Raw genomic sequence first — 12184 nt, forward strand, 5'->3', positions numbered from 1 at the left:
TAGTCGGGCTTGATCGACTTAATTTTTTTCTCATATAACCACTGAACCACTCTAATACACACATGTACAATCGTATTCGAAAACTCGTAAGTACTATGTTTTAAAATCTTAAAGTTGTACTACGTCTGAATGTGACATGAAAAGTGTACATGAAAAAAATGAATGAAATGAAAATAGCAAAAGATAGACAAGTAACACATTTCCTACAATATAAAAATAGATATTCACAGGGATATTAAAGCAACTACAAATGTACATTTGTTTGGGGGCAATTTAAAATATTTTCTACTAGTTATTTTTTGGTCATCGTCGAACAAAAGTAAGTATTCACCTAAAAAATAACTACTTACACTTTTCTCTGGGAAATGTCCCGAGTAAAATATCTTTGCAAATTCCTTTAAATTTTTCACGCCATGACGCGCCTTACAAGATCTCAGACATGGTACAATTCATTTTCATGAGCAGAAAACTTTAGGAGTCAGTATAGTTATTTTCATTTTCATCGTTCCCTTTTTTGCAATTAATAAACAAAACTTTGTTTATGTTCTTAATTAAAAAATAAATCGAGTAACATATTCTCTGCTGTGTATAGGCTCAGCTAGCGTTTGGAGGATTGTAGGAAGACTAGTCAGTAATCTTAGTCTTTTTTGACTCCTTAAAATGATTAATAAGTATCGCACTTAAAAAACGTTTACACTTAAAAATGGCTGAAAAATTACTTAGAAAAAATACCTTAATATCTTTTGAAATTTACATAAAAAGACCACTAATTCGACTCATTAAAAAAATTAAAAAAAAAGATTAAAATTTTCTCCTGACGAAAATATCATTTATGATCATAAAATGAGTATCAGTATACTCGTGCAGAAGAGTCATTAACAACTCAAATATGATTAAAATGTTCAAACAATTATAGCTGTGGTTATTCGAAAATTCACTTAAAGTCGACTTAGCACTTCAATTATGCCTTAGTGCTTCTAATTTTTTATAGTCTGTTCTGATTTGGCAATTATACAATTGCTATTGATGTTAAGGTAGTGTATAACTATCATTTTCTTCAGACTCGAGAGAGTTTTACTGCTTTTTATGAGACAAGGAAATAATATAAATATTTATGATTCAAAGCTAGGACAGATCATCGTACCATCAATAAGTAAGTGATTCTGAATACATATGTTATGTATTAGTTTCACGCTAAAGGTACCTTTTTTAAAGCAATTTGGTACAATTGTAATATGGTACTTCACACCGCAAGCATTAAAAAAACATATGGTTCAGTTTGTTATTAATAATTTAACAAATGACTGACTTCCAAAGACAGTTTATACAATGAGTTGTAAGATTATATCTACATATATGTATGTATGTATGTATGTATGTATGTATGTATGTATGTATGTATGTATGTATGTATGTATGTATGTATGTATGTATGTATGTATGTAGAACACATTAGTATTGCAATATATCGTCAACATAAATTGAATAAGATCTTAATATTTATTGAAATATTCGGGTTTTTCTTTTCTAGTAATTCTGTTGAGAATCACATATTAAACTTAAACATTTCAACACTTAGCAAATTGTAATGTATTTTCTGCCCCCGCTGAAATTTTAAAAAATTTACTTATTCAATGTTAGAAATATTAAAAAAAGACTATTTACTTTTAAACGTTTATAATTTATTCATTTAATATTTTATTTTCTAAAATTATTACACATAATATGTTTCAGTTAACGATAAAAAATGAGTACTCAGGTACAAACATTGTATTTATTGTTTAAAAAAGGATATGAAATATGGATTAACGATTAATACAGTGATACACAATTATGATCTCAGCAAAATCGTTTATTATTTCCTAGCTAAAACACAATAGCATTTATTAATACATGGTGAGTACTTACTGGGTAGTTAGTTAGGTAAGTACTTACTACGATCGCGAAAGACATATGTCCCGGTAATTACATGACTTATTCTAAGTAATACACGCGGCATGCATGTAGTAGTTATTGTAAAATAAGTTATTGAGTAATTACAAGTCATTACCACTTTTTGCTGGCGTCGTATTCTTCATTATTTGACACTATCAATTCATATTAGTTTCAAATAAAATGCTTATTTTTTATTTTAAATTCTGCACTTTACTACATTATATTTTGTATTACATTGTATTTTAATATGACGGTGTCCATGACTACTATGATGATAGCAACAACTAGTATCAGATACTACATGCAATTGCAGAATACAACCCTTTTTTCTCTAAATAATTATTTAAGGCTCAGTGTTCCAAATTAAGAAAAATAAACAAAAATTCTATTTTAGTACGATGTTATGCCTTTGGCCGCTCTCTCCTCATCTTATATTTTAAATCCGCAAAAAAACCTTTTCTAGGTTTCTTTTATAGAAAATAAAATAGAAAAAATACGAAACAAAACAGAGAAATACAAAAAAAAAAGAATAAAGAACGAAAAACATAAAAACAGCTGCAGTATTTTTTATTTCATTACATTCCACAACCACTAAATATTTAGATGAAGCCTCCATCTGCTTTGTTCAACAGAAATATTTCATATACTACATCGTATGAAAAAAATAAGAAAAATAAAATGTTTCTGCCACAACGACTATTCGAATGCACTCTCGTTTGGACTCTGTGCAATGCGTTAAACTATTATTTGTTCTAGCACAATATTTTCTTTGTTTAAAATAGAGTGAATCGTTTTAGTCGGGCCTATGCTTCCTAATTTCTTACAGTAAATAAGCATTTTTTTGCTTTATCCTCCATAATTTTAATACAGACCTTCCTACAAAAAGATATTTCAAAAAAAGAAAAGATTTTTATCCATACATTTCTTAACTTCGTGAGTTCATCAATTTGCAACAGCAGGATATTTTAACGCCAACCTAAATTGGACACTTCAGGCTATTTCCAGCCTCTTATCTCAGATGCCTGATTGCTGAAACTGTAGCAGTTACCGCTTACAGAGTGGAGGAAATTACAGCCATTTTGCTTAATGATCATATTTTGCTGCATCGATCACATTTCAAAAGTTACCGCTTACAAAGTAATTTCAGCCATTTTGCTTAATGATCATATTTTGTTGCTCCGATCATATCCCAAAAGTTTGGTGCTAATCTTTACCATTAGTGTTTGTCCTAGGAGAAAGTCAATCGTCACTTACGAAGAGAAAGCAAAAAGCTTAAATTTGTTTTTCAAGTTTCCACTCTCTTGCTAGAAATGGAAATCGTTCTCTTTTTCGGATGCATTGACTCTTTGTCTAACCACAGGTATATTTTATTCCATTCATCCTTAACCAGTACCTCAGATGGAAACCACCACCTCTAGTCTACCAGACCAGAACACTAACCTACCATAAGCCACTTCATCTTAAAGTAAAAGTTTAACTCTCTTATATCGGAGAGCTAGTCGTAATCATTGTCTGAATCTACTAACGCCTACTTTCCAAAAGGAGTGTCCGTCTGGTTAGTCGTGGTAACATTAGCTCCAGTGGTACTAGGGTCTTTTGCTTTCGACCGAGTACTAGAACTAATAAATTTTATTAATAAACCTATTTAAAATACACTGCCTACTGTAAGGTATTCATAAGGATTCCAAAACCAACAGTAACAAAACTAAACAACATCAACTATGTATATGAAAAAAAATATTTCTACGGATATGTTTTCTTTACACTTTTTTAGTGATGACTCCTTACTCCTGCAACGACGCCGTCTGGTAATAATTTGTGTTGATTTCCTAGGTTCCACTCTCATACGTACGTAAAGCTTCACCTTCACCGCACATATTATAATAATGTCCTGCCTTACCCTGCCACTCTTCGCATTCCGTAGCCCAGTCTTATCATGTTGCAACCTCAAGCTCCTTCTTCGCAGTTTTGTTTCTTGCTGCTGTTGTTGTTTTGATATAAACATCTGTGTAAAGGTTTGAGTGTTCGAGTATTTGTGTGTGATTATTGTCCTACTCATGATATTAAGTATATGTATAATAGTTGTTGCTGCTGCTTATAAATATTATTGTTGAAATTGCTGCTGCTCTCTGTCATACCTCGTCGAATCGAAAAATGTGTCGCAACACGTTTTTCTAATGTTCGTTTCAAACTAATTTCACGTGACGTATTTAGTTGTAAAAGCAAAAATAAAAATCGTATCCGTCTTTTTCATTTTTTATTTTGTTCCATTCTTCTTTGCTTAAAGTTTAATAAAGAGAAAACTAAAGTAAGAGAAACATTTTTTAAGAGAATCACTTACATACTACTTGCATATTTAGCAGAAAAGCTGATTATTGGTTACAAACTTTAACAGTTTATTACATATATAGATTTAAATGCTTTTTATTAAGAATTTAACATATTTATTATCGAAATTGTAATTTAGAAGAACTCCAATATTTCTCTATAAAATTCAATAATATTAACTTCCAAAAATCTTTTGAATTTTAATCTTTGGTCGCGCTAACGAAACTACGGGATTGTCCATAAGTTAATAGGAAGTGTTTGTTGTACTGAGGCTGTGGTTTCTATTTTCATCGTAATTTCCTTGTAAAAGAGCCCGCAACATAAGTTAAATCCTTTCAAACTAACTGACTTTCTCTGAACTTTTAAAAAGCTTTGATCGAAGAATTATTCAAACTTCACGTAACTGATATCAACGTAGTTAGCAAAAGAACGATATATGTATGTGTGTATGTGTTATATGGTGCTCAATTCTGCTGAAACCAAAAGTTACGCAGGCCCAATCTTCCATTTAAACTATTAGGTTTATAAACTAGACTTGGGTTCTATGTTAAAGTCCCATAAACAGAAACATATACTATTGTTTACCTAATCACAGCACAAGCTTTCAGCCAGAAGTCCGAGCAATAACGGAAATGCGAAAACTGGATTAGAATAAATATGGCGTTAACAGAGATTAACATATTTACCGAAGGCAATAATATTGTCCCGGAGCAAGGAAAGAGGGACTGTTCTGGCTTTAGTCGAAGTTAACGAGGGCTGAATTAAAAATATGGGTTAGAGAAACCCATAGGGCCTCTTTGAATAATGAAACGGTGGGTTGAATCTCAAAAATATTGTGGAGTAACTCTAACAGGAGCAGGACCAGACACATCCTCAAAATGGGCAAATCTAAAGTTCTGGGTGAAATTTCAGAATTACGGCATCAGCTATACAGAATTAGATGAGCAGATTTTGCCAGTAAATTGTTTCCGCTTCAAATCAATGAGGAGTAGTCCATAATTGACCCCGCCCTAAAATAAGGTCCGCCCTGCAGCAAATGACGCAATAATTTATAAGTAGCTTAAATAAATTCGTATAATAATATAAATTCACCTACTCTTCATATAAGTTACTCTGTTATACGTTTACAACTGACTTAAAAGTGCCAGAATTGTCATGAAATTGGACATGAACAAGTTAATTAGAAACTATAACCTACCTATATTGCTCATACACTAAAAATATCCATGCCTTATATACGAAAAATGTAGTATATTGTACGAAATGCCTTGTTGTTTCGCAATATATACGAAATTGTACTAAATATTCCTGTATGTAATTTTCGTAAAATTTAGCATGGATTATTTTCAAGAATTGGTATAAGTAAAACCACTACTTCTCTATCAAAGATGTTCATTAAAACATATTGATGCAAACTTTACAATATCAAAACCATAACATTAGAGTTAAGTTATTGTATCTTTTAAACACAGATATGTACAATTTAATTGGTAGGAAAAGTAATTAGTAGATCGCTACATATTTCCTACACAAATAGTAAAACTCATTAATAATAAAATATGTATGTATGTACATATGTATATGTATGTAACTGCATAAGTTTATGTAAATGTTCTAGTTATTGCGTTTTCCTTTTTATTGGAAAAATATTTCAAACAAATTCAATTAATTTGAGATTACAAATAATAAAAAAGAAAAAATTATTTTAATTAGCAATTTATACGTAATGCTTTTTAATCAAGAAAAACGTATTATTTCAAAGATTTTCAATATGAATCTTTACAAATTTAATTTGCATAAAATAATCATAATATTTTCTAGATTTTTGTTTATTTTGAATCATAACTAAAGGCGATAACTTTTCTGAACTTATTTAATCAAATTGAATGACGTTTGACATTATTAAAATGATTTAATTGTCTATTTTATTTTCTTGATTAGACAAATATTAAAGCTGATGACAGTGTAATAGGTTTATCTATGCAGTTACAACATCCCAGCAAACTTACTTTTTATTACTAAATTACTTGGAAGGTGTTTAGTAATCTTGGAAGGAGTCTAGCAATGACTTACAAATAACTATATACATAAGTAGTTACATTTTAGTCTTTATATTATGTTGTTGAATGTCGTTTTTTAACAGAAACGAATAGAAAGGAATATTTTTTGACAATGCAAATAGTGACGGCAGTGGTCGTATATTCGTAGGTTATTATTTTTTTGAAAAACTACTTACTTAATTTCTCATTTTTAGGCAATCGTAGAAAGTACTTACCTATCTCCCTACATATAAGCGAGCATGGTAAGTACTTGTATGTTGTATGCATGGCAAGTTTGTACTGATGTTTGAAGCAGCCAATAATATTGCTCCTACACCCAGAATCATTTGCTGTCCGTTCTTCTGTAGGTCCGTATGTGCATACGCACAAGGTTAGATGGACAGGTCGGAATTTTCAATATATTTGATAAAATTTGACACATACTCTTCTTTTGACCCGATGATCGCCTATCCCCTATAAAAACATAACCCTTCAATAGGGCTTTTGTTTCTATAATTATGTTAAAGTTTGGTGTTTACAAAAGTTTTATGTTAGTTTAAATAATCGTGTTCCAGCCCCCATACAATCCCTTCCGAATATGACTTGAAGTTGAAAATTTACTTTAAAACATAATTAACTTTGATATCAACATTAATTCCTTTACATACAGGTAGGACCAAATTTACCTTTCCCCCTTTTAACCCCTTTCAGAAAATCACTTTTTGGTTCAAATATTTCAGATTTAAGGTAAATTGCCTTATTATTAAAAAATAATTGTTTTTTAATGCAAGTTTTTGCTGGGATCATATTATGTACATTTAATAGATGTCCTTCATTAGACTCTAAAAATATTGAAAATATTAGAAAAGATTGAAACAAATTACCAATTTATCAAATTAGGTCTATGGTATAAATATCACAAAAAGAAAAACGTTTAAATTCAAATTTATTTTTTAACAACAACATTTATTTTAATATGTTTACAAATATCTTTGTATGTTGATGTGAACGATATTCATATTTAGTATAAAATAAACGAAAACAAAAAAATAAAAAAACGCCAATTACCCTGAACTTATGAATATAATTTTTTTATTTGTTTTTTCTTTCTTTTTTTATTCGTTTCATTTGATAGCGTGTCTGGAGGAAGACTGTATTGATTTTCAAGGTAATTCGGTAAATCACGGCATGCTATATGTACCAGGGCCAGGTGTGTGCAGTCTATGTGTGTGTTACCACTCGGAGCCTTTGTGGTGTAAAGCAATTTACTGTGATCCCCCCTACGTAAGTATTCCTTCGAGTGTGACTAGTTATATGAAGGACTAACTAATTTTTACTTAGTTTATACTAGTTTCATATAGTTGTTGTTTTTGTTTATGTAGTCTTGATTTTGACATTGACACTTTAGCAGTTATTATTTTAATTCACATGTTTTACCTTCAAATTTACGTTTTTCTTTTTTTTAATATATTTTTTTATTTCATGACCAATGAAATGTAAAGTTTTGTAAAAACTTTCGTGTGGGAGAGAGATGTTGTGAATTTGAGTGTTTAGATCCACCGGGTGAAGATGACAAATATCGGGTGGGTTTATTCATTTATAATTTCTTTTACTTTAGTTAACACTTTTTGTTTTTTCTAACAGGAACGTATGCGTAAAAGGGCTGAAATTTTAGCTGGCAATAGTACGGCTTCCCCTACTTTAAGTCCACTTGCGGTTTCCACCATAATGTTAACATTCTTGGGCAACACGTATCTCAACTTATAACTTGAGCCAAAAAATAAATAAGTCAACAAATTTTTTATTAGATAAATTCAAATTAAAATAATTTAGGACCAGTTTTTTAGTTTTAATTAAACAATAATTCAACAATAAATTAATTTTAGTCAAAAATAAAATTTGAAATTTCATGGCACTGAAGAACTGGACCTTTAATGTAAAAAATAAACAATTAACTAATACCAAAAAATTAAAATCCCAAAATCTAAAATATAAAACTGAAAACCACTCCCAAAACGAATTGTTATAAATTAAATATAAATATGAAATTATTAAATATTTAATTAAAACCCAAAAAGAAAAAAGAAAAAAATTCTTAGCGTTAGTTAACTTTTAATTAGCACACTTTTTTATATAAATAACAAACTAAAACTTAATACCAAAAAAAAACCTTTTAAAATTTCAAATATTTAATAATTTCCCAAATATAAAAAAAATCTCCAAAAATATATATAAAAAAACAACTGCAACAAAATATGTAATATGATTAAAAAAATAAATCTTTTTTAAATAAAAATTTCAAATATAAAAAATAAAACAAAATAAATCAAATGTAACCAATTTATGATGATAATGATAATAATTTTAATAGTAGACTTAAATATGTAACGAAATATTAAAAAAAGACATAAATAAAAACATTTCTAACATTTAACATTAAAAAAAAAACATAATCTAACAAAAATTGCAAATAATTCTCTATAAAATAGACTTTAATCCAAAATATAAATAAAATAATAAACAAGGAAATCAACTATTGTACAACAAACTTATAAAGTGCTACACATCTACATACATGTACATTAAATATTACAAAAATAATATACTATTCATTTGAAATTAATGGCTACTCACAGTTTGTTAAAAGTAAATAGTTACAAAAATTTATGAAAATATCATCATTTTGTTTGCCACACTAATAAAATTTATCTTTATTGACCTAATAATCTTACAAAATTAATAATTACTAGTTTTTTTATAAAAATTAAAAAATAATGCTTAATATATTTGAAAAATGTCGTACAATGTACGAAATGTTTCATAGTTTCGTTGACGAAGTTTTACCACGTTTGTTTACATTTAGGCAAAGGATAGATTTCTACAACGATCTGAAGTCATTATCAGGAAGTAATTTTTATGTTCTTTTTTTGGAAGTTATTACGAAGTGAAATTGTAGTAGTATAAGATACAACTAATTTGACTCAATTAATATTAACATAAATAAATCACACATTTATTAATTAACTTTAAAATAAAATTGGTTTAATAAAAAAATCCAGAACAAAAAATATACCTTCAATTAAAAATAAAATTGGATTCTTTTCTTTCTTTGGAAGTCAATAAACATCACTTCCGCAGAAGGTAAAATATTCACTTAGTGCTACTTTTGAAGTGGTGATAAATGTTATTCTTTTGGAAGTATTTTGTTTTATTTTTACTGGGTATACATATATTCTTTTACAACAAATTATAAACACTTAAGTGTCAATTTGCTACCAGGCGTGTATATTTATTTTCCTTATGTGTTCCAGTAAAATAAATTCAAATTTTGGCAATGAGTATTGTAGAAAATGTAGTTATTTCATATATTACTTGGTAATGAGTTGTCGTAATTAATAACATAAATAATTTTTTTGAATAGAATTTGTAGCCAATAGTCTATTGCGTATGTTTAATAGGGAATTAGTTAGTGTTTCTAACCCGAAAATTTTTGTATTTACATATATGTAGAAACCATTCTAGATAGAATGATAAAATAACCTTTTAATGGGGCATTTAGTGAGAGAATATACTAGTAAATATAAAAAGTAACTGCAAAACCATTTTTGAATTCGGAAAAGTCGGGTAAGCAGATTTGTAACCAGTTATTTTTTGGTCATCGTCGAACAAAAATAAGTAGTTATTCACCCAAAAAGTAACTACTTACACTTTTCTCCAATATTACTTGCCCACTTACCGGGTATGTTATCTATACACGGTTGTCAGATCTGATAACGTTTGCAGATCTGGTAATGTACTGACAATGAAAATTTTTTAATTTATCTGATTTATCTGATTTATAAAAAAAATGTCAGTTTAAACTGTCAGATTATTGCATTGCACAAGTTATCAGATCTAATTTTAACTGCATATATTATCTGACAATGATTCCATTGGCAAGGACGTTGTAATGTGTTTACAAAAACTGAAAGTTCACATGGTCGTTAGACATTTTCTGAATATTTTTCAGTTGACGTTAACAGATCTGACAATTCTGTATACATAGTTTTAAATTTAAAAAAAGAGGACCCCTGAGATCTCAGTTCATATTAGTTGTGTGGGAGCTATGTATTGCCATAGGAAATAGATCATTAAAGATCCCATAAATACTATTTCCTGAAAGTGGAAAAGTGGAAAAATACAGTTTGAGAGCAACAAAAAGTCGAAGAATCGATTTTTTTTTCAACTAAAGAACGAGTTTGAAGTAAAACTAAAACTGTTGTAAATGTTTAAAAAATCAGAACTGATAAAATAGAGTCTCCAACTCGATTAGGACAATGGATGATATTTTTGATTGGTCTTTATCAGGTCTTACCTGATAAAATTACGATCTTGTTCTTTATTATACATAAGTGCTTAATATGTTTTTTTTACTTCAAGGTTAAACTGTGAGTGCCCTTAATCAAAGTACATGAATGTATATTATGTTTATATATGTTATTACCTCTCTACTACGTACGTACATTCTTTATACACATTGTTTAAAAGGAAGAAAATACACTCTGTTAATTCTACATAACTACTCATAAGTTTAAATAGTTTATTTTAAACTAAATTTAAAAATGACTAAAGTACCTTTAAGGAAAGAATTTAAGTGATTTTTTTAAATTTAGAGTCTTTGAGGCAAAGTTTTCCACAGAAAGACACTGGACACCAAAGCTTTTTAATCGTAGATAATATAAATACATATAAAATGTTTTCAATATTGTATAACAATTTCGAAAATACTCTAAAAATTAATTAAAGTTAAAAATATTTATTTGTCCTGACAAAATATGTATATTAAAAATAATTTTATGTTATTCTTTTGTTGTTAATAAATTGTGTTTTTATAAATGTAAAAAAAAACAACTTAAAATAATACTCGCCATTATTTAAACTAATTTTATGAAATATTCTTCTTTAAAACACAATAATTTCAATAAAATTGCTTTAAAGTTATTTTGTTCTATTGAATGATTATTTTAATTAAAATAAAATCATAAATTAATAAATTTGATTGTTAAATAATAACACAGCAACAACTAAAAGCATAAGTTTCAATTTTAATAATTAAATTTAACATAAAATAATATATAGATTAACTTTTTTACTAAATCATAAATAAAAACAAAAATTTATAAAATTAAATATTAATAAAACAAATAAAAAACTCATCCTCAAGTGATACATACTTTAATAAATTAAAAAAATATTAATTCACATACAAATAAAACAAATATTATACATACATATGTAAATATATTATACATAATATAAATATTTACAATTGTACATTTTACAAAACACAGCAGTTCGGCAGGACAATCCCGAACTTACCGCTTATGGTGGCTTCTCGACACCTGACTACTCAGGTGACTAACCATTTTAACATGGGCTTTTCCTACAAAGAAGTCAATCGTCACTTTAAAGACTATAGACAGACAGTCAAAAGCTATTCAAAAGTAGTCAATGGATGGTAATGTCCAAGTGGGTTCTTGGAAGCTCTTTAACTAGTTACCTTACTAGCTACTAGAAACAAACAATTTTTAAGTGTCCCCTCACTCGTTTACATAGGGTACAATAAAGTGGCGACTGTCATCGCTCTCGTTTACGAAGAGTGCGTTGGTGACAATACACATTAGAGTAAATTACTGCATTACTGCATTGTAGGTTATATAGAGAGTTCGGGACTGTCCGCCCGAACAACTGGGTTCGTATTGTAAAAACATACAATCTTACATACATTCTCACATAAATATATTTCATTTTATCATCGTCATTAAAAAGGGGTCATGTACATCTGCCATGAGAAGTACCAAATATATTTGTACATTTAGAGTGTCCCGAGGAACAACCTTTTT

General features: G+C 28.5%; 1 protein-coding gene across 5 annotated transcripts in view; it reads left to right on the forward strand.

The window, feature by feature from the left end:
• LOC111688805 overlaps positions 1–8538 on the forward strand; it is a 31874-nt gene extending 23336 nt beyond the window's left edge. For all 5 annotated transcript variants that reach the window (XM_023451318.2, XM_023451317.2, XM_023451320.2 and 2 more), the window contains exons 3-5: positions 7438–7586; positions 7805–7885; positions 7947–8538. In XM_023451318.2, coding sequence (XP_023307086.2) covers positions 7438–7586; positions 7805–7885; positions 7947–8069 — 353 coding nt within the window. In that variant the 3' untranslated portion in view covers positions 8070–8538. The remainder of the gene's footprint in view (positions 1–7437; positions 7587–7804; positions 7886–7946) is intronic.
• Positions 8539–12184: the final 3646 nt, after the last annotated feature.

The sequence above is a fragment of the Lucilia cuprina genome, chromosome 3, assembly GCF_022045245.1.
Source record: "Lucilia cuprina isolate Lc7/37 chromosome 3, ASM2204524v1, whole genome shotgun sequence".
Classification (NCBI taxonomy): Eukaryota; Metazoa; Arthropoda; class Insecta; order Diptera; family Calliphoridae; genus Lucilia; species Lucilia cuprina.